General features: G+C 46.5%; 2 protein-coding genes across 2 annotated transcripts; both read right to left on the bottom strand.

Moving 5' to 3' along the window:
• Positions 1-2541: 2541 nt before the first annotated feature.
• On the bottom strand, positions 2542-12537 carry LOC122496418 (beta-defensin 119). The gene is made up of 2 exons (XM_043602658.1): positions 12286-12537; positions 2542-2797 (listed from the first exon to the last, which is right to left on the bottom strand). Exons 1-2 carry the CDS (start codon positions 12338-12340, stop codon positions 2604-2606), a joined length of 249 nt encoding a protein of 82 aa, XP_043458593.1. The 5' UTR covers positions 12341-12537; the 3' UTR covers positions 2542-2603.
• An 8548-nt stretch (positions 12538-21085) lies between these two features.
• On the bottom strand, positions 21086-23279 carry DEFB121 (defensin beta 121). The gene is made up of 2 exons (XM_043602657.1): positions 22786-23279; positions 21086-21868 (listed from the first exon to the last, which is right to left on the bottom strand). Exons 1-2 carry the CDS (start codon positions 22841-22843, stop codon positions 21711-21713), a joined length of 216 nt encoding a protein of 71 aa, XP_043458592.1. The 5' UTR covers positions 22844-23279; the 3' UTR covers positions 21086-21710.
• Positions 23280-23554: the final 275 nt, after the last annotated feature.

The following is a 23554-nucleotide window of genomic DNA, read 5'->3' as shown; positions in this document are numbered from 1 at the left end:
AAAGGTCTACTCCTTCATTTGTTTCTGTCACACATCTTTGTCACTACTACTTTGGGGCAACTTTAACTGAATCATCAGTTAAAGCTGATTTTTTTTTTTCAGACCATCCATATGCCATGAATTCTGGCTAAGAAACTATGTGATATGTGAGAGCCAGCTTGAGGTTGTAAATTCCCACTAGAGATTTTTTTTTTCTGTGTACTGAGTATCAAGGTTCAAGGCCAGACAATTTTCCTCAAAAAAGGCTTGCTAAAGGAGAAGGAAAGTTGTATCTTTTTGTTTTGGGCTTTTTCTGTTTTTTGTTGTTTAAAAGAACGGCTATTCTTTTTTGTTTTGTCTATTTATTCTTGAGAGAGCACGAGTGCGGGTGGGCACAGAGAGAAAAAGGGACAGAGGATCCAAAGCGGGCTCCAAGCTGAGAGCAGCAAGCTCGATGTACAGCTCGAACATGAAATGTGAGATCATGACCTGAGCCAAAGTCGGACGCTCAACCAACTGAGCCACCCAGGCACCCCGTTGTATCTGTTTTATCCTTACACAGCATGTGTAACACTTTCAGGACTGAGACTTATGTAGGAATCTTCTCCTGGACTCCCATTTTTTCAGACCCAAGGCGCTGTCTCCTCTCCCCTGCCTACGCCTGACCCTGGCCAAAGCCATGGAAATCAAGTTCAAGTTCACCCGATTCAGCAAATGCTTTCAAGACAGAAGCCAGTTTCAGTTACTGCCTTCAGAGAAGCACCAGGTTTCAGTCAGCCTTAATATTCTTTGCGCTTTTGTGGCAAGGTCAAGGATGCTTAAGAAGTTCTTTTGTATACTTTAAATAAAGTATTTTAGATATTCTCAATGGGAGGGCTCATCCGGGTTCTTAGACCATTACTCTGACAGAAACAGAGGTCCAGAACCACCAATTTTGTCCAGATCATAAGGTTTGTTGTTATGAGAAGCTGGGCAGAAACACAGAAGGAAGAAGAGAAGAGAATTGTCAAAAGAGGAGATTAACACTCAGTGTCTGAAGCCAAAATGCTGAAATGATTGTTTTCTTAAATAAAAGAGAGCCGTGCTGGCCATGCATGGCTCTCTTAAGCAGAACAAAGTGCTGAACTTCTATAGCATTTGCGGGGAGCGTCCTGGGGGAGTCGTGTTGGTTACAGACGTGGAGATGGGTTGATGACCACCTAGAAGTGTAGACCCTGAAGCGAACCCAGCGCTGACTGTCTGACTTTCAAAGCATAACGCTGTCACTGATGATTTGGCTTTCCAAGGTGTCTTCACGGATGCAAGTTGTCCCTGATAGACGAGAAAGGTTAAAAACCTTTCAAGGTATTTACTTGTTAACACGGCTGGAGAACTGTCAGCCTTCTCCTAGGAATGTGGACAGTATTGATTCTCACAAAAGGAGAGAGAACCAGAGGGATGCAAGGTGACAAATGCCGGCGGAGGAACCCCGAGAGGCAATGGGGGAGGAGCAGCCCAGAGGTTAGGAGGGAAACAAAGAAAGAGTGAAGTCACAGCAGCCAACCCAGTTTCCAGGGAGAGGATGAATTGTGGTTGGAAACGCTACCGCTACCGAGAGGCAGAGTGAGATACAAGTTGAGCAACATCCAGGGACCTTTCAGAAAGGAAATGCGCCAGTGAGCTTGGCCCGAGCCAGTTCAATGGTACCATAAGCCCAAAAGCAAACTGTAACAAGTTGAGACAGAGACTAGAGAAAGATCCCTGGTAAATGTAGCTACTCTCCTTTTGACAACATTTGGAAGTAAAGGTGGAGAAAGAAAGGAGATATGAGTGGAGGTAAGACAGAAAAAGTAAAATTAGAATTTTACCTCAAAAAGCTCGTGTTGGTTGTCATTGGGGGCACACGCCTCCTAGACTTTCAGGGATTAAAAGTGCTGAACTGGGGCGCCTGGGTGGCTCAGCCGGTTGACTGTCTGACTCTTAATTTGGGCTCAGGTCATGATCTCACGGTTCGGGGGATTGAGCCCCGTGGTGGCGTTGGCGGCCTCTTTGCTGGGTGTGGAGCCTGCTTAAGATTCTCTCTCTGCCTCTCTGCCCCTCCCCCACTTGCTCGCGCTCTCTAAAAAATAAAAAGTCCCTGACAATCATCAAAAAGAACAACAGCATGTGATATTCAAATTCCTTCCTCAATAATCACCAAACAGACCTCCAGCCTCAAGACTTGAAGCCTTGGCAGAAACAACTTATTCACACTACAGCAGCTGGTTAGGAAATTCTTCCATAAACGAAGGCATGCTTGTCTACAAGACGCCCACCCACTGCCCTGTGCATCCATCCCACTAACTCTGATCCCCCTCTGAACCCTCCATGGCACAGTTGAAGTCCTGGCTCTGCCCAAACGCTTCAACTCTCCCTCAGTGGTCTCAGGACCTTCTCTCCCCATCGTCCGTGGTTTTTCTAGATTCTTCTTGTCACTCCAGTTTTCTCTCCCACAGAGCTGGATCCAGAATGGGACAGATACCTCATCATGCAACACCCAATCTCTCGCCGTGATTTCCAAGGGACAAAAGACAGACAAGGGTGGCAGGTGCATGAATTTTAATAAGGGGTCTTGATAGCAGCCTGAAGATGTTGATCACCAGCACTCAAGGTATTTTTGGCCAGCGATTCTGTTGGCTCCAGTCATTTTTCGTCTCTCTGCCAGAAATGCTTATCCTCATGTAGGACTGGAGGCAGCATGACTGATAATTTAAGCAGTAGAGGTAGGGTTGTTCAGACTTTCTGCAAGAGGGTCTACAGATTCCCATGTTTCCCATGCATCGAAGAGTGTGATGTCTGCCTGGCCAAAAAAAAAAAAAATACAGATAGTTAATTTCCATTTAATAGTGGCAATACTAACATAGATCTGAGGAGTCAAGGAGCACAGTCAAAACCTAAAGGGCTGAAATAATTACGTGCGGGGTGTCTGGGTGGCTCAGTCGGTTGAGTGTCCAACTTCGGCTCAGGTCAAGATCTCACCGTTTGTGGGTTCGAGCCCCTCATGGGGCTCTGTGCTAACGGCTCGGAGACCAAAGCCTGCTTCGGATTCTGTGTCACATTCTCTCTCTGCTCCTCCCCCACCTGTGCTCTGTCTCTCTCTGTCTCTCAGAAATAAATAAATGTAAACAAAAATTTTTTTTAAATACTTATGTGCCACCACTGCCCACCTATTAGAATGACCAAAATCTGGAACACTGACACCAAATGCTGGGAAGAATGTAGAGCAACAGAAACTCTCCTATGCTGCTGATGGGAATGCGAAACTATACAGCCACTTTGGAAGACAGTTTGTCAGTTTCTTATGAAACGAAACATACACTTACCACACAATCCAGTGGTTGTGCTTCTTAGTATTTACCAGAACTTGAAAACTTATGTCTACACAGAAATCTGCACATGAACTGCTTCACACAGGCAGTTTGAAAAGCAAGCCCAGAGAAACAAAAGCTTCAGGAGGATAATGGAATTCCAGTGCATCTATAGGGTAGCGGAGCTGATGTTTTCCTGCAGAGAGAGAGAGCTGATATCTTCCTGTAGAGAGAGAGCTGATGTCTCCCTGTAGAGAGAGAGAGAGCTGATGTCTCCCGGTAGAGAGAGAGCTGATGTCTCCCTGTATAGATAGCTGATGTCTTCCTGTAGAGAGAGAGCTGATGTCTCCCTGTATAGATAGCTGATGTCTTCCTATAGAGAGAGAGAGAGCTGAGGTCTTCCTGTAGAGAGAGAGCTGATGTCTCCCTGTATAGATAGCTGATGTCTTCCTGTAGAGAGAGAGCTGATGTCTCCCTGTTGAGAAAGAGCTGATGTCTTCCGGTAGAGAGAGAGCTGATGTCTTCCCGTATAGAGCCACTGTGATGCTTACAGTTGGTGGAACAGCCTATGCTATATATCAGCTAGCTGTGGCTCCATTTCCCAAGAAGCAGCATCCGTGTATCATCTCAGCAGGCAGCTGGTTCAATTTCATTCAGATCTCTATGGACCAGTAATCAATAAATAACTAGGTTCTTCTTTGAGGATCAATATTTATTGACTTATACTAACTACCACCAATAAACCAGTCTTCATGAAAAAAAAATCTGCACATGATGTTTGTAGTTTTATTTATAACTACCCCAAATTAGAAACAACCAAGATTCCCTTCAGTAGGTGAATGGACAAATAAACTGTGGTCCGTCCAGACAAGAGATTATTATTCAGTGATGAAAAGAAATGAGCTATTAAGTCACGAACAGACACGGAGGACTCTTAAATGCACATCAGTGAGTGAAAGAAGCCAATCTGAGAAGGCTCCATAGTGTATGATTTTCAACTGTATGACATTTCGGAAAAGGCAAAATAATGGGGGTAATGAAAAGATCAGTGGTTACCAGAGGTTGGGGTAGGAGACAGATGAAGAGGCAAAGCACAGAGGATTTGGAGGATTTACAGTGAAGTTACTCCATATGATCCTGGAATGATCTATTCATGTCATTATACATTTGTCCAAACCCACAGTACAGTACCAAGGGTGAACCCTAAGGTAAAATATGGACTTTGGGTGGGGGCGCCTGGGTGGCTCAGTCAGTTGAGCATCTGACTTCGGCTCAGGTCATGATCTCCAAGTTCATGGGTTTGAGCCCCATGACAGGCTCTGTGCTGACAGCTCGGAGCCTGGAGCCTGCTTCGGATTCTGCGTCTCCCTCTCTCTCTGTCCCTCCCCTGCTCGTGCTCTGTCTCTCTCTGTCTCAAAAATAAATGACCATTAAAAAAATTTTTTTTAGGGGCGCCTGGGTGGCGCAGTCGGTTAGGCGTCCGACTTCAGCCAGGTCACGATCTCGCGGTCCGTGATTTCGAGCCCCGCGTCGGGCTCTGGGCTGATGGCTCAGAGCCTGGAGCCTGTTTCCGATTCTGTGTCTCCCTCTCTCTCTGCCCCTCCCTTGTTCATGCTCTGTCTCTCTCTGTCCCAAAAATAAATAAACGTTGAAAAAAAAAATTTTTTTTTTAATTTTTTTTAAATATGGACTTTGGGTGATAATGATGTGTCAATAGAGTTTATCAATTGTTGTAACGAATGTACCACTCTGTGAGGGACGTTGATAATGGGGAAAGCTGTGCTTGAGTGAGGGTAGAGGATATGTGGGAAATCTCTGTACCTTCTTCTCAAATTTCCTATGAACCTAAAACCGGTCTAAAAGCGTAAAGTCTTTTTTTTTTTTTTTAAAGAATCCCTTAAGGGGTGCCTGGGTAGCTCAGTCTGTTAAGCATCCGACTTCAGCTCAGGTCATCGTCTCATGGCTCGTGAGCTCAAGCCCCGCGTCGGGCTCTGTGCTGACAGCTCAGAGCCTGGAGCCCGCTTCGGATTGTGCGTCTTCCTCTCTCTCTGCCCCTCCCCTGCTTGCACTCTGTCTCTTTCTCTCTCAAAAATAAATAAACGTAAAAAAAATTTTTTTTAAAGAATCCCTTAAAGGCAAATAAAGCTGTTATGGACATTACTCTACAAGTTTTTGAAACTAAATGTTCATGTCTTTAGATTAAATGCCCAGGGGTGCATTTGCTGGGTAACACAGTTAGTGTATATTTTGTTTTTTAAAAGGAAACTGGAAAACTGTTTTCCAGAGTTGCCTTACCACTTAACCTTCTCCCATGTTCTCTGCATCCTTGCCAGTGTTTGGTAATGTCACTGCTTTTAACTTCAGCGGTTCTAATAATTATGTAGTGGAATGCCATCTTTTTTTTTTTAACTTGTTTTATTTTTTATTTTTTAAAATTTACATCCAAATTAGTTAGACAATGATTTCAGGAGTAGATTCCTGGTGCCCCTTACCCATTTAGCCCATCCCCCCACCCCACAACCCCTCCCGTAACCCTCAGTTTGTTCTCCAGATTTATGAGTCTCTTCTGTTTTGTCCCCCTCCCGGTTTTTATATTATTTTTGTTTCCCTTCCCTCATGTTCATCTGTGTTGTCTCTTAAAGTCCTCAGATGAGTGAAGTCACATGATTTTTGTCTTTCTCTGGCTGACTGATTTCACTTAGCATAATACCCTCCAGTTCCATCCATGTAGTTGCAAATGGCAAGATTTCATTCTTTTTGATGGCCGAGTAATACTCCATTGTGTATATATATATCACATCTTCTTTATCCATTCATCCATCGATGGACATTTGGGCTCTTTCCATACTTTGGCTATTGTGGATAGTGCTGCTATAAACGTGGGGGTGCACGTGTCCCTTCGAAACAGCACACCTACATCCCATGGATAAATGCCTAGTAATGCAATTGCTGAGTCGTAGGGTAGTTCTATTTAGTTTTTTTGAGGAACCTCTATACTGTTTTCCAGAGTGGCTGCACCAGCTTGCATTCCCATATCGTATCATCTTAATATGCATATCCCTGATGGCTAACGATGTTGAACATCTTTCCGTGTGCCTATTTGACATCTGTATGCCCTCTTTGATGAATTGTCTTTCTCCTAATTCGATGGCTTGGTTTTTACTGTTGAGTTTTGAGAGTTGTTTCTGTATTCTAGATACAGGTCCTTTGTCAGATATGTGGCTTGCAAATATTTCTGCAATTTGCCTTTCAGTATATCCTATTCACAGGCCCTCTTGCAGAGTGAATGTTTTGAATTTTGATGAAGTCCAACTTGCTAATTTTTTATTCATTTTTGAGAGACAGAGACAGAGCGCGAGTTGGGGAGGAGCAGAGAGAGAGGGAGACACAGAATCTGAAGCAAGGTCCAGGCTCTGAACTGTCAGCACAGAGCCTGATGTGGGGCTCGGACCCACGAACTGTGAGATTATGACCTGAGCCGAAGTCAGACACTTAACCAACTGAGCCACCCGGGCACCTCTACATCTTATGTTTAAATCTATGAGCCATTTTGAGTTAAATTTCGTATAAGATGTGAGGTTTAGATTGAGGTTCTTTCCCCGCCCCCCCCCCCGTCTCTTTCTCTCTTTTCTTTCTTTTCTTACAGATGTCTCACTAATCCAGCACCTTTTGTTGAAAAAGCTATCTTTCTCCCATTGGATTGCTTTTGCACATTTGTGAAAAATCAGTTGGCTGTACGCATGTGGACCTATTCCCGGTTTGCTATTCTGTTCCATTGATCCATATGTCTGTCTCTCCACCAAAATCACACAGTCTTGATCACCTTAGCTATGGAAGTCTTGATATCTGGTAGCATGCTTCCTCTGACTTTATTCTTTTTGCTCAAACTTGTTTTAGCTCTTCTCATTCCTTTGTGGATTTTTCTCCGTTGACAAGATGTAGACAAAATAATCTTGTCTCTGTCTACCAAAAATGCTGCTGGGATTTTGATAGAAATTGTGTCAAGAGCGCCTACCAGTTTGAGGAGAATTGGCATATTTGCTTGTTGAATCTTACACTCTATAAACATGGTATGTCTCTTCATTTATTTAGATCTTCTTTCTTTTATCGACATTCTGTAGTTCTCAGCATACACTTGCTACACGTGTTTTATTAGGTATACACCTAAGCATTTTATACTTTTTGGAGAGATTGTGAATGGTACTGTATTTTTAATTTCAGTGTTCACATATTCAATGATAGTATATAGAAATGCAATTAATGTTTTATGTTTATCTTGTATCCTAGGACCTTACTGAACTGAATGATTAGTTCTAGATTTTTTTTTTTTTTTTTGTAGATCCCTTGGGATTTTCTACAGAAGCCATTATGATATCTGCAAATACAGACAGTTTTTATTTTTTTCCTTTCTAACTTGTATGCCTTTATTTCTTTTTCTTGCCTTAATGCATTGGCTACAGCTACTCAGATTTTAAAAGAAATGACCTTTTTTAAAGATTAAGAGAAATTGATCCATACAACTTGGATAGATCTCAAGAACATAATGCTGTCTTAAAAAGAAAAAAGGCAATCTCAAAAGATGATGTATGATGCCATTTATATAACACTTTCTAAATGATAAAAATTAGGGAGGTAAGAAGCAGATTTGGGGCGCCTGGGTGGCGCAGTCGGTTAAGCGTACGACTTCAGCCAGGTCACGATCTCGCGGTCCGTGAGTCCGAGCCCCGCGTCGGGCTCTGGGCTGATGGCTCGGAGCCTGGAGCCTGTTTCCGATTCTGTGTCTCCCTCTCTCTCTGCCCCCCCCCCGTTCATGCGCTGTCTCTCTCTGTCCCCCAAAAAAATAAATAAACGTTGAAAAAAAAATTTAAAAAAAAAAAAAGCAGATTAGTGGTTGCCAAAGGTTAAGGTTAGCGACAGAGGGTGGAGGCAGGGAAGAGTCCGTGCCACTGTGAAAGAATAGCAGGAGAAGGATCTCTATGCTGATAACATGGGTCTGTATCTTGATAACAGTGGTAGTTACACAACGCTGTGCTTGCAAGAAAATGCCATAGAGGTATGCACGCACATTGCAACAATACCAGTCTCCTGGTTTGTGTATTGTATTATGGTTACATAAAATATAATCTCCGGTAGGAAACTGTATGAAAGGTCCGTAGGACCTCTCTTTGTACTATCTTTGCAACCTCCTATGAACCAGTAAGTATTTCAAAACTAAAAGTTCAAATAAGTTCAAATAAAAAGTTGATGAGGGTGGGGAGAAAAGGGAACCCTTGTGCACTTGTTGGTGGGAATATAATTGGTGCAGCCACAATGGAAAACAAGATTTTCCTCAAAACGTTACAAATAGAACTATCCTATGATCCAGCACTCCCACTTCTGGGTATATATCCAAAGGAAATGCAAACGGGATCTCAAAAAGGTATCTGCATTCCCATGTTTACTGCAGCAAAGACAATCTGGAGGCAGAGAAGCCAGTGAGGAAGTATTTTGGATTGTCTCACCCAGGGCCCAGGCAGCTCTGGTGGGCAGCCTAAGAGTCTCCCCAGATCACACAGGCGTCGAGCATGTGGACACACAGATTACGCAGCCCCTGCCTCTGAAGCGAGCTTGGAGATGGGCTGTGCACCAGAGCATGATCCAGATTCCAGACACAGCCCTAACGTGTGTGGGTCCTGGGGCAGGAATCCAAATGGAAGCTCATCTATCATATGTCTGCATATTTAACAGTTATGAATAAAGCTAACAAGTGAGATAAATAAAATCTATCCTATGGCCCTTTGTGAAATAGCCCTTAATGGGGCGTCTGGGTGGCTCAGTCGGTCAAAGTGTCTGACTTTGGCTCAGGTCATGATCTCACAGTTTGTGCGCTTGAGCCCCACGTCAGGCTCTGTGCTGACAGCTCGGAACCTGGAGCCTGCTTCGGATTCTGTGTCTCCCTCTCTCTCTCTGCCCCTCCCCCCTCCAAAGATAAACATTTTAAAAATTAAAAAAAAAAAAAAAAAGATCTTTGAAATAGCCCTTCATAATGACCTGAAAGGGCAGATTTGAATTTGTGATTCTTGGATTCTTCAGAGTTCTGTGCAGGAAGATGGCGGCCTGAGGGGAGCTGGCTCAGCCCACAGCCCAGCTCTCCTCTCTCCCATCCCCAACTCTGCCCCACACTGTGAGGACTCTTTCATGCAAGACATGGACAGTGCAGCCTGAACATCCCCGCTGGCCCACTGCCCCCGCAAACAGGAGTGTCCTTGACCCTCCTCCTGCCTAAGTTGCACACACAGTGGGCCCCACCTTCCAGGGGTGGAGCTGCGGAAAGCCCATGTGGTCCTTGGAAACAGCACGGGGGTTCTTTGGGAGGGAATTCCACGCCCCAGGTGCTCAAAGCATGGTCTTGGAAGGAGAGGAGGACACGGTCTCTAAATGGATACATCCCACTTGCCCCCATCAACTCTCAACCCCATAGGGCGTGACTTAATCAGAGGACACCCAGAGTAGGACCAGGATCAGAGGAAGAGGTGTCTCTCTTCCCAGAGTCTAAGAGCAGAAATATTGAACTGAGAGCAAATTATCTCCAAGGGTCAGGATGAATTTATTCTGTCTTCGTGTCATGAACCATGCTTTACAGAACATTCCTGGTCTCTGACCTCACTACAGGGAACACAGTTCAGGGGTGAACAACTGTATTGGATACATGGGGCCCAGAGAATAGGATTTGAGACCACAAGGCCGGGAAGACACCCAATTCCTCTAGGTACCCGATCAGAATTCTTGAATGTTCCCCATGGGTTGGTCTTCTCCAGGCTAAATTAAATGAGGCAGGTTTCTGTCTCCCTCAGAGTCTAACACAGCTGGAAGGCACATAGCACATATTCCTTAAATGCTTAAAGAAATCAATGAGCAATAATAGTAATAGCTAACATTAATTAGGGCTTACGATATACTGGGCACTGTGAGCTACATTATTTCACTTCCTTCTTCCCACAATCCTGAGCTTTGAGATTGTCTATGGTTCCAACTTCGCAGATGGGGAAGCTGAAGCCTGGAAGGGGATATGAACAGAGTCTGACAGCGGTAAGTGGCAAGGCTGAGGGGACTGAATAACTGAATCCATGACAGAACAGACGAACTGGATAGTGAACAAACTCATTTATAAATGGGTAAAATCATGTGCTTTATCTGTTTTTAGCACTTGGAAACCCTCTGATCCTTGGAGCTGTGGGATATCCAGGATCAAAAGGCATCTCAGCCAATTTCCCTAGAAACCCAAGGATTTGGGCTCTAATCAGCCCATGTCAACCCCAGCCTTTCACCCCCAGGATGGACCAACTCTCCCGCCCAAGGGTTCTCCCTCTCTCAGGACCTGCTGTGCCTTTAAGTCTCTTGGCTTCCCAGATGTACTTCTCAGTCCACTCCCGACCCAGTAACCTTTTCTGCAGCTGGTAGATGAGGAACCATCACCCCACTGCTGCGTCCAAGCCCCAGTGATGTCTCTCTGCTACCTTTTAACCCCCATCCTGCCATCCCTCCACCCTCAATCCATTTGGAGCATCATTCCTCATGATTGACGGCCACAAGAAACAGATTTGTGACTTTTGATGGAATGTGGGAGCTAAGGAACCTGAAACAAAGCCATTTCTATCCAAGATATCCATTTATATTCCCTCTTTTGCCAGGTTTGGCTTTATGTTCTACTTGCTCGGACATCGGAGGAACGGTCCAGGGCTGTATTCTTTCAACTGTCATTGGTTGGACTGTTAAGTAACGACTAAGGACACAGCACCATTTACGATTTGAGCAACGAATGAGACTGTCTTCATCACTTTTGCACCCCAACCGGCAATGTCCATTCATCCAACACTCTGCTGTTGGGCCCAGGAACAACCATTAAGCAGATGTTAGTATCCCTCAAGTGGCAAGACAAGAGGAGGAACAGGACAGGGGAGAAGGGGAGACCGTTGAGGAAGTAACGCTGGACACAGTCCCAGGAAAGGAGAGAAGTGATCTTGAGAGGGGAGGGAACCAAGACAATTGTTTCAACCTTGGGTGATCCAAGGCTTTCAGACATCCCACCCTCTGGCTTCCTATCCCCCAACCTGCTACACCTAACTTTGGGATCACTTGCTGCCAATGAAGATCCTTCCTTAATGGAGCTTGGGAATGATGAGAAAGGAAATAAACAACTATAAGATTAGGAGATGGAGGGGATTCATCCACACTTCAACAGACTCAGCTCTTTATCAACAGCCTGGCCCTAACTTCAGCTCAACTAGCCCTGGGTCCAGCCACAATGCAGTCTCCAGTCCTCCTTGACCATATTCACCCAATTCAAATTCAAAACCCCGTCCAATTTTAAGTAGGATGCTGAGCCCTACCCAACTCAATGCCCCTTGAGCCTGAACTCCAAGCCAAACCCAAATGTAATCAAGTCACCAACCTCAATTCTGAGCAGCAGTCATCAGACACCCTGCACTATTCATTACCAACTCCCAGCTTCCGCCCAAGCCCCAGTCTACCCCCAGCACCACCTCCACTCAACCCCAAATCCCATCTCCTCCCCAGCCCTCTCCAAACCATCAGGGAAGCCCAATACCTCACCTCCAGCTCATCCTAATCTTCCCCCTACCACTCCAACCCCAAGGTCTTTCTCCCCATCACAACTCATCATCAGCTTCTAATCTAATGTCCTAAAGCCCCCAACAAGTCCCCAGTCTGCACCCAACCCATCACCCCTAAGCCATCTCCCAGGTCCCACCAGAATACTACCCTGCCCTTAAGTGTCAGATGCTCCAAATAGCTACCATCCCACCACCTTGGCAAAAAAAAGAATCAGGGGAAAATGTGGATGTGAGCTGATCAGCTCATGGGGAAACCTCCCAAAGCCGCGTCAGATGAGGAAAAGCTTCGTGCTGCCCACAGTGAAGAGGAGAGGAAAGTGAAAAGTTCATGACCATGATCCCAGACACTTGAGAGGGACCCAAGTTACCTGAGACCACCGGTTCCATGGCCAGAAGGATGAGAAGAAACAGAAGTAACTTCATGGCTGGCAGGTCACAGGAGAAGGAGGTGGCTGTGCTGCAGGGGATAGAAATAGTGTTCTGTGCAGCGGGGATGAGCCTCGCTTTTATTGGCAGGGTTGTGGGCAATGAATTCTAGCAGGAGAGGATTTATATGAGATCAGCCAGGCCAAAGGACAGTGTGTAGCAGATTCCGTGGCAAAGCACGAGATGAGAGTGTGGGAAACTGGCCAGCACCCGTGCCAATAGTGGGAGCAGACGGGCAAATTAGAGCCTCTTAAGCCTTTCAAGACCAAAAGAACTAATTAATGAATGCATAAATATACATCAAGAAATTCCTAATTAAAAAAAGTACTTATTCTCAGCTTTCTGACAAAAGGATACATAGGCGTATCTTTCCGGGCCTTGACCTCGCCAATCTGGTTCCCAGGTCAGGGCTTTAGCTTTGTTATTTGTTCTCCCTTGAGACCTTCCATGGCTGGCTCCGGTTTGTCATTCAGTCTCATCTGGAAGGTCACCTCCTGGACAGGCCTTTCCTCGTCACCCTAGATATCGGCACTCCCACCTACAGTGGCTCTGGATCGTCAGCCCTTGATGCACCACCTGCACGGATGTATCCGTTCTTTTCAATTCTGTTTTACATGCTTCATCTTTGTCTCTTCCATTCGAATGTCAGAAATTTGCCTAGTAACCCCACCGCCCGTAACCTCCCCTGGATTAGAATATTAATTCAACTGTTTTAACAGGTATTCTCCCCGAACAAGGATTCCAAAAGACAGACATTGACTTCTTTCTCATGGAAAAGTCTGGGCAAGGAGTTCAGTGTAGCAGCTTCCTGATTCGGCAGAGAGCAAGGGTCCCCCTGGCTTGATGTTCTGCCATCCTCCACAGGCAGCTTCATTTGATGACCTGAGAGGGCTGCTCCAGTCCCCGCCGTCAAGGCCCTGCTGCAGCCATCCGGGGGAGGAGAAAGAAGGAAATGAGCTGCGTACTTTTGCCTTTAAGGGACACGACTCAGCATCTGCACACACGGCTTCCCCTCCAGTACATTGGCCAGAACTTACTCACAGGGCCACACCTACCTGCAGGGTGGAATGGAAATATTTTCCTTATTCTGGGCAACCGTGGCTAGCTAACATTCGGGGCTAGTCTTACTAAGAAGAAGGGAAGGACAGGTATTGGGGGAGGAGCTAGCAACCTCTGACACACCCAACACATCGCAGGAACTTCATAAATACCTGTGGTCCGAATAAATAACATACCTTGACCTATAAGAAGTGATCTAATGGGGAAGCAACCCAAGTCCTTCCAGGGTGTAGAGAAAGTGCGTGGACTGTATCCCTTCAGCCCAGCATCTCAGGAAGCTGAATAAGGACCGGACCTCGGGCAGAACTTCAGAAACTATGACAGGAGAAGAACGAAGAGAATTCTAGAATCCAAGAATACCAGGATTGGAGAATGGGTTTTGATTTCACACAGATTTGAAATTGAGGCTTGGCCCTGACATTCGGTACCTGTTGGCCTTGAGCAAGGTAAATTTCCTGAGTATCCTATGATCAAATACAAATCATAACTACACCTGGTTGAATTAAGTGGGATAACTTGCATAAATTGCTTAACCAAGTACCTGACACCTCATAGGTGCTGAATAATCATTAACTATTATTATGTCAGTTTTCATTATCATTATTTTTGCCTCCTCATATTTGTTATATTTCTTTTCCTCCGAAGTGGAAATCATAAGCCTCCAGCTCACGTCCGACAAAATTGAGACTTGGTCCGGTGACGGGAACTGCTCAGGCGCTTCCTGGATGGAAAGAACGATGGACAACGGAAAGCCAATTTCCACAGTGGAAGGTAGGAGAAAAGTCAGTAGACAGTCACGGTTGTGAGCGTTTGAGACAGAAGGGGAGACCCGGATGGAAACAGGCAGGCACCACATCATCACGTGGGGGCCTTCATTAGTTTTTTTAATGTTTATTTTTGAGAGAGAGAAAGAGAGAGAGAGAGAGAGAGAGAGAGATAGTGGGGGGGAGGGGCAGAGAGTGAGAGAGAGACACAGAATCCGAAGCAGGCTCCAGGCTCTGAGCTGTCAGCACAGAGCCCGACGCGGGGCTCAGACTCACGTGAGATCATGACCTGAGCTGATGTCAAGAGTTGGATGCTTAACCGGCTGAGCCTCCCAGGCACCCCCATGCGGGGGTGGGGCTTGGGAATCCAGCCTGTGCACAATAGGGAATAGTTAGATCTTTTAGAGAGGACTGTGGGGGCATGGTCAGATTTTTTTTTTTTTTTTTGCCTCGAAGAATCACTCCAGCAGCCCATATTGAAGATAATTGCCAGGGTAGAGTCAAGCAAGCAAAGACTAGCAAGGAGGCTCTTTCTCCCTCCGGGGAGAAATTACAAGGCCTCATTGTAGCCGGAAAAGCATAAACACAAAGGGTGTAAAAGGAAAGAACATCCAGCAAGTGCAGCGGGAGACCCAGGCGTTCCTCCCGGTCCGGGGCTGGGAACTGGGCAGCCTGCGTGTCCTTGAGAATGTTATTCAGCCGCTACAGGACTCAGCACGGGGGACGAGACGGCCTCGCAGCATGTTGACAAGCCTGTATCCTGAAGTTAATCTCCTGACGGTAGTACCTCGGAAAAAGTAATTAACTCTGAACCTGTGTCCTTGGCTATACGATGCGGGTAACAACGGCGCTTGCTCTGTAGGTTGTTAACGAGGACCAAATGAGTGAATAGGCACAAAGCATTTGGTGAATACACGTAAGACCCCTGACACCCACCGCAATAGAAGTATCTGCTGTCATTATTGTAGCAGACCACAAGGTCCACCCTGGAGATTCCCTTCTTATTACAGTTCTTTGCGATATTTCATAAGCCCCTTTATGAAGCCTCCTAGACAGATTGGCAAGAAGCACCGGGACCGTTCAGAGAAACAGCCTTGACTGAGATAAGGAGAAATGGAAAGAGATAGGTTCATTGCTACAGCACATCTATACTTGGGCGTCTGAGTTTATATGTGCACTGCATTTTGTTTATATGTACTTGTGCGTATGTGTAAATTTGTGCATAGCTGCGCATGCTCAGATTTTGTGTATTTTGTGTATAATTTGCGTGCCTGAGTTCTTTGTGTGTGTTCTGTGCATGTGAGTACTTGAATGTTCTATGTGTGAGAATGTTTATAGTCGGATGCTGTTTGTGCACAGATGTGTAATTGGTGGGTGGGTGGGTGTTTGTGTATTTTTGAGTACGTGCGTGCATGTGGATTTGTTCTCAGATCATCAAGTGCCAGGACCTAGAGTTCTGTCAGTTAAGCTCCATTTTCCCCTTGAACCCCTACATTCTCTGACTCCAGAACGTGACTGTTGTATGGTGATCTTCTCTGTTAAGGTGGGAAACCAGGCCGAGGCTAAGGGAAGTGGGAAGCAAGGGGCAGGGGCTGTAAGTGCGGCCAGCAAGCAGAAGCCACTGTGGGAGAAGAGGCCAGGAGACAGGGGAAGAGGCAGGCCTTGGTCAGAGAGCCAACTTGGCCCCTGAGAACTGTGTGGTAGCTTCCAGAACCCGCCCCGAAGAGAACAGACTGTAGCCTGGGCCTTTGTAATGCCTCCCACACGGTACAGGCTGGCCTGACCAGTTCTCTAAGACCTGTACCACCCACCCCCTGAAATCTGCAAAGTTGCATTTCTCAGCTCCTGAAAGGCCACCCAGTCCCCGCAGCCACAGTGGGGCAGGGGGCGGGAAGTGCTAGGGACCAAGTTCCCAGAGGGTCCCACACAGCCTAGGTACTTTTACTTTAGCTCACCTGGTCCTCCCTCGAACCTGTGAGGTTAATAATACGACAAGAAGGTAGAAAAAATGAGAACCAATAAAATCACAGCCTTTCACAGGCTTCTTTGACTTCCATGGATTCACGTCTTCTCCTCACTTTCCCAGTGAGGTTGGAAAAGCATCCAGCTGAGGGCCTCTGGCTTGAGAAAGGCAATATGAGGCCAAGTTTGTATGAAAGTACGGTGAGGCTCCCATAGAGGAACTGGGTGCTAGAGAAACCCCTACACAGGTATATCCCCCAACTGTGTCCTGCTTCAAGCTGTGTTCCATGAAACAGATGCTAGTGAGCTTGTTTCTTCTAAAATTCTTTAATACGTTCATAGTCACATACCAGTTCTGAATACTCCACGACACTCAAGTCTCAGGAAATGCTTTATTTCTGTATACGTATGTTATTTTATTTTTTTAATGTTATTTTTGAGAGAGAGAGAGAGAGAGAGAACACGCACAAGCAGGGGAGGGGCAGAGAGAGAGGGAGACACAGAATCCGAAGCAGGCTCCAGGCTCTGAGCATAGAGCCTGATGCGAGGCTTGAACTCACAAACTGTGAGATCATGACCGGCGCCAAAGCCAGACACTTAACCGATTGAGCCACCCAGGTGCCCCATCTGTGTATGCATTTTAAATTCAGCTCCAAGATACCACTTGCGAAGCTGGTGAGATGTCCAATGGCAGTTGTCGTTGGGGTTTCCTGCCTTCCTCCACTTGATCCTACTAGGACCCCATGATTTTGGTAAATGAGGAGGAACTTGATCCTTACTCGATGATGACGATCTTCATTTCTCTTGCTTCTCATGCTCAAGGTATTGCTGATGAATTCCGCTAACCGTTCATTGAGCGGCTCTGGGCACTGGAGAACTGTTCCTCACCTGGGCTGTCATACCCAACATGGAGGCAAAGGCTGCTGGTCCCAGGACCACAGCCATGGTGGCTGTCTCCACAGTGATGACCTCCATGCTGGCAATCCGGTCCAAACACTTATCACCTCAGGGTGTTTTATCAAACACCCTTGGAGCCGAACCCCCATCTTTTCTCCTGGTTGTGTGGAGATTCAACACCTCCAAATGGCAGGCAACTCCTCTCCTGAACTTGAAGCTAAATTCTTCATCCCATTCCTCCTGAGACCATCCAATCTAGCCACCCTCCTTGTGTCTGGGCCTCTCTAATAAAGATAGGGGGAGTGGAGAGCAATCTTCAGGGCAGCCCCTGAATCTCTCTCTCTCTCTCTCTCTCTCTCACACACACACACACACGCACACACATACTTTCTTCAGTTCCCCAGTAGCAAAAGAAGGCCAAGATTTAGAACACAAAATCCTGGCCCCCCTTCCAATAACTAGGCAGAAAAGAAATGATCTTTTCACTCTCTATGCTGATGCCTGGTCAAGTAAAATGGAGGAAAAAAAAAATTATCAGGCAACTGCTACATTGAATTCTTAATATATCACCCTGCCACCATGTCTGTTCCAAAAATATTAAGTACACTTGTGTAACTGATCTCATTAATATGTAATGGTTTTGCTTTTAAGGCAAAGCATGACGTCCACAACGCCTCCAGACATTCAGAGAAGACACCGCCTGACTCACGCAAGTGTATATTTCAGTTTGCTCGGCCATAATGGAAGCATCCGCCAATGACCATCCCAGCGATGGGTGATGTAACTGTAGCCACCCCTGCCAAGTGTCTCATCTTACAATCTCAATACGTATCTCTAGTAATATTCCGTGGTTATTGAGTATCCAACATGGATACTATTCCAATGTGAAGCTATGCCCTAAAGAGGAAATGCTTGTGTACCATTCCCGCTATTTTAAGCCAAACAGAGATCTCATTAAGTCAAAACTCTTTAACTAATATTGCTTGAATACTCGATTTGTGCTAGACTCTGCTCTGAGATACAGAAAATAAATCAGCCGCGGTCTTCATGGGGGTGACAGTCTATTATGAACACACACTCTGAGCAAATATAAGTACAGGTGTGGTGGGTGGGTGGTGCAGAGAAGTGCAGGATCCAGGTGGCAAGGCCAGGACTAGGGGGAGGTGAGGGAGGTGCCCAGGAGGCACTCATATGACCCTGAGACTGAGGGCCCCTGACGGGTTGCACCTTAGGCACCTCCCCCTCCTCCCCCTAGTCGTGGCCCTGGCAGGTCTGAAGCCACTGTAGAAGTCCAGGCAAGGCTCCAGCTGTCCAGTGCCAGGATGGCTCTGCTGCTGGTAGGATCCTGGAAGATTATTTCTGCTGCCCACTCTCCTTTGGTCCTTCCAAGCCCAGTTCAATTGTCAGGACTTCCAATCAGTTCTATGAGCTACATAGCATCCTGACAAGAAATGTCCTTTCTGCTTAAGTCGGTCTCTGATGAACTCAAGCCATTCCATCCAATGACAAATTTAAGGTGCGTCATCATCAAATATGTTGAGGAACGTTGCTGTATTCCGTAAAGAACCCTCGTGACATGGGGCACCAGGATGTGGGACAATCGGACATGGCAGAGAGATGAAAAGATCAGTGGCAAAACTCAAGGCAGGAGGTCTGGGGTGGGAGAAAGAGGGAGGAGGCCAAGGAGGGACTGAGCCGAGGGGGTAGCCCTGAAAACAGATTGAACACTAATCGAGTATTCAATCAATATTAGTTGAACAATTTTGACTTGATGAGATATATGCTTGACTTACAGGGCCCCTCCCCCTCCAAAGACTCAAGGGGCGATGATGGCAGACCTGTCGTGAGAAGTGAACAGGAAGGCATCCTGTCTTTTTTTTTTTTAATTCAAGTTAACATACAGTGTAATCTTGGCCTCAGGAGTAGAACCCAGTGATTCATCTCTTACATATGACACCCGGTGCTCATTCCAAAGAGTGGGAGGGCATCCCAAGTCTTCCTGGGAATCGAACGTGTGCTAGATTCTGTCCTGGGTGCTTCCTACCTGTGATTTCATTTCATCTAATGACACCCCTGTGCCTTGGGTGGGATGGATCCTCACTTTAGAGAGGAGAAAATAAAACAGAGAGGGTTAAATGGCCTGCCCAACGTCATGCAGCAGATATGTGACTCAAGGACTTGAACCCAGATCTTCTGATCCTGAATCCAGTGTTCAAAACTGTTTGACACGTCTGGTGATACTTAGACACTGAGGCTGGAGGTTTTCATGAAAAAAAAGGTGTGCTGGGATTGGTGCAGCCGCTCTGGAAAGCAGTGTGGAGGTTCCTCAGAAAATTAAAAATAGACCTACCCTATGACCCAGCAATAGCACTGCTAGGAATTTACCCAAGGGATACAGGAGTACTGATGCATAGGGCCACTTGTACCCCAATGTTCATAGCAGCACTCTCAACAATAGCCAAATTATGGAAAGAGCCTAAATGTCCATCAACTGATGAATGGATAAAGAAATTGTGGTTCATATACACAACGGAATACTATGTGGCAATGAGAAAGAATGAAATATGGCCTTTTGTAGCAACGTGGATGGAACTGGAGAGTGTGATGCTAAGTGAAATAAGCCATACAGAGAAAGACAGATACCATATGGTTTCACTCTTATGTGGATCCTGAGAAACTTAACAGGAACCCGTGGGGGAGGGGAAGGAAAAAAAAAAAGAGGTTAGAGGGGGAGAGAGCCAAAGCATAAGAGACTGTTAAAAACTGAGAACAAACTGAGGGTTGATGGGGGTGGGAGGGAGGGGAGGGTGGGGGATGGGTATTGAGGAGGGCACCTTTTGGGATGAGCACTGGGTGTTGTATGGAAACCAATTTGACAATAAATTTCATGTACTGAAAAAAAAAAAAGAAAAGAAAAAGAAAAAAAGGTGTGCTGGGGATGACTGAGTCAAGCCATAAGGCTGAGGCCAATTTTAGTGTATGAAGGGACTAGATGGTAAGTAGGTGATGCTGAACAGAGCTTCCCAAGTCAGAATAAAGAATCAAATCCTTTTTGATTAATCAGATAAGTAGCAAGGGTTGGGAACACTTGAGACCGTGACCCAAATCATGGGGCTGGTAATGGGAAAATCCCCACTGTCTCAGTTCGGGATCAGTCTTAGAAAAAGACTAGCCCACAGTTCAAGAGCATGTGGCCCCCACTGGGAGGAAAGGAAAAAGAGGAAGTGGGAACCCACGTGGGGCCTGATACCTGCTCTCTGCAGGTGGAAGAAAAGTACGAGACACAATCCAGGACTCCCTAACGGGGTAGAACTGGGGGTGTTATCAGGGGAGAGCAGTCACAGCCTTTTGGGCTGAAAGTAGAGAAAACGAAGCAGTGGGCTAAGAATGGGTTCTCATGTTCATCACAGATTCTTGCTTGCCTCCTCGACTTACCCTGAAACACCCCGAGATTCGGCCCCCAAACCTGCCGGAGCCTGTATCTCGACTCTAAAGCTACACTGGCCAGGGGCGCCTGGGTGGCGCAGTCGGTTGAGCGACCGACTTCAGCCAGGTCGCGATCTCGCGGTCCGTGAGTTCGAGCCCCGCGTCAGGCTCTGGGCTGCATGGCTCAGAGCCTGGAGCCTGTTTCCGATTCTGTGTCTCCCTCTCTCTCTGCCCCTCCCCCGTTCATGCTCTGTCTCTCTCTGTCCCCAAAATAAATAAATGTTGAAAAAAAATTAAAAAAAAAAATAATTAAAAAAAATAAAAATAAAGCTGCACTGGCCAGCATGATAACCACTACCCACATTTAGCTATATAGATTAGATTAGATTGGATTCAATATTCAGTTCCCCAGTTACACTAGCCGCATTTTTTTTTTCATGTCCTCATCGAGCTTACTGATTGTGGGGGGTGGGGGGGAGGATATAAATAACAAATCATGTAATATGTACTTGTGGAATGATTTAAAAATCAAATGCTCTATGTTTGCATTACTGTCCCCCTTCCCCCCACCCCCTACCTCCCCACCCCCCCCCCCGCCCCCGCGTTGACTTTATACGCACTCACGTACCTTTAGAAAACATAGCATTGGTTGATGTTTTGGTTTCTATTTCAGGGGACGTCTTTCTTTTTTTCACCCCACAATGTGTCTTGCAGCGTTAGGTAGATTGACATCCTCTTTTTTAAGTGAGACGTAGTGGTCATCGGTATGCATACTTCATTTCCGGGCTAATGGGCATTTAGAATGTTCTGGGGTTTTCCTTTTGCATTACAAACAAGGATGCAACAGGCGTCTCCACCCACTCACTCGCCACATCTCAAATGGCCAATAGCCACACGTGGCTAGTAGCTACCATATTGGACACCGCGGAGCTGGGATGTTTCCATCATTATAGAAAATTCTCCTGGCAGTGCTGACTCTAGAAAACAGGAGTCAAATGGGTAGAATGAACACTCCTTATTTACATCATCTGGGCTGAACTGTGGGCCAGCAGGCTAGGAGCTAGGTGCCAAACAGACTAACCTACTGGCCTTCCCTGTTCTGTCTCACCTGCACGCACACCTCTCTTTGTTCTTGATTTGTAAGTTCAATGAGGCGGAGCTACCAGACACAAATGGGACAGTCGAGAATGATTTAGTAGAGCCGTGGGCTCCGATGACGTTGGGCTCAAAGTCGGGCGAGATGGGCCAGACTGCAGAAGTTACTCCAGGCTTCCGGTTGGCGGCAAGGATCTAGTTTTGACAGGTACGTGCTTGGGGTTGACACAACACTTAGTCTCATCATTGCATAAGAGGTAGAATACTTCACTGTCTTTACACGTTGTTCTGCACCTTCCCAACGTTTTCCAGCAGTGCCTGGCTGAAATTAAAAAGGAAGGAGAGGACGGGGTCAGTCCTGAAATAAAGCAGAGGGCTGGGGAAGGGGGAAGACACCCCAGCAGAGAAGACAGTAGTAAGGAATAAGGAGATGTGCGGGGAGGAGTATTGGCCATTTTCCTTTCTTCTCCCATTTGTGTCGTCAGTCACAACCCCGAAGTCCCCCCCAGGAGGCAGCTTCCCCTCCCTGGCCAGCTCCTTTGGGGGAGGCAGGAGCTTCCCCCCCCCACTAGGTTTTGTCTCCCTCATAATACAATGTAACCAGGTACCCAATATCAGTTACTTTTTCCCTTTGCCCTCAGTCCCCTCTCTGACCCTATCAATGAAACGGGACAGGAGTCTGAAATACACCCATCTGGACATCTGCAAGTTTTCTAGGGCATCTGCAAAACTCCCAAGAATGTAACACTCCCTCCTCCACAACATGCCGGGCCTTTTTGTGCGTCTTAACCAGCCTAGATAATTAGCTGCTCTGGGGGACCCACAGCCTAGAGTGGCCCCGATAAATTAAAATTGCCTGAGAACGGTATCAGAATCCTCAATCAGAAATTCAGGAACCGTTTTCATGGAGGCAACAATAGCTCGAAATTCAAATCCCCCCCCCGATGTTCTTAGAAAAGTGCCCATTTCCTCCATATTCCACACCCGCATCTCTCTCCTCCGTGTACCCTCCGCCCAGATCATCATGTTCCACTTCTCCAAAGCACACCAGAGAAGATCAGAGTAGTCCAGTAAGAGCACTGGAAAGATCAGCTGGTACAAGAGAACTCAAATTTTCCCCGGGCTACAGAGATCGTCCAGAGGCCTCCAAGAAGGCTGCCATGCTCCTAGTCCAGGCTGTTAGAGCCCCCAGAATTCCCTGAACATGACCCACTCCCGCTTGGGAGAGATCCTATTTACCTTGGGTAACCTGGGCCAGGAGCAGGCTAACAGTCAAAACCAGGAGAATACGCTTCATGAACGCTGAGGGCTCAGGGGGAGATTAGGAGGCTTAGAGGCTTCTGGGCTGGCAAGACACGCAGAGGTCTGCATTCTGGGCAGTCCAGACCGATATTTATTACCCCGAGGAGCATGGCAGAGCCATGATCAGTGAACCAGAAAGGGAACAGTCCCTTAAGATGAGACAAGCAGACAAGTAATCAACCACACTGGTTGAATGGCCGCCGGATACCCCACCCTTGTCTAAAACCTCCAGGGGAGGCTGGGACAGGGGGAAGAGACGTTAACAAAGAGAAGACACAGCCTTACCTTTGAGGAGGTTTGCAATGTAACTGGGGAGCCAAGAAGGGGAAAAAATGCTTTCGCTAGTCATTCAGTTCTGGTAAAAGAAGAGAAGGGGCAGTGAGACCAAAAAGGAGTGATACTTCTGTGTCCCTTGGGTTCTCTCCAGCAATAAGAACATCTTAGGATGTCTCATATGTTGGGGATTCATTTTGATGGTAAAGGAAGGGCATGGGGTGCCTGGGTGGCTCAGTCAGTTAAGCGTCCGACTTTGGCTCAGGTCATGACCTCTCGATTTGTGAGTTCAAGCCCCGAGTCAGCGTCTGCGCTGACAGCTCGGAGCCTGGAGCCTGCTTCAGATTCTCTCTCTCTTTCTCTCTCTCCCTCTCTCCCCCCACCTCCACCTCCCCCATTCATGTTCTGTCTCTCTCTCTCTCTCTCAACAATA

Source organism: Prionailurus bengalensis, chromosome A3, assembly GCF_016509475.1.
Source record: "Prionailurus bengalensis isolate Pbe53 chromosome A3, Fcat_Pben_1.1_paternal_pri, whole genome shotgun sequence".
Classification (NCBI taxonomy): Eukaryota; Metazoa; Chordata; class Mammalia; order Carnivora; family Felidae; genus Prionailurus; species Prionailurus bengalensis.
This window is presented reverse-complemented; position numbering and strand designations above follow the sequence as displayed.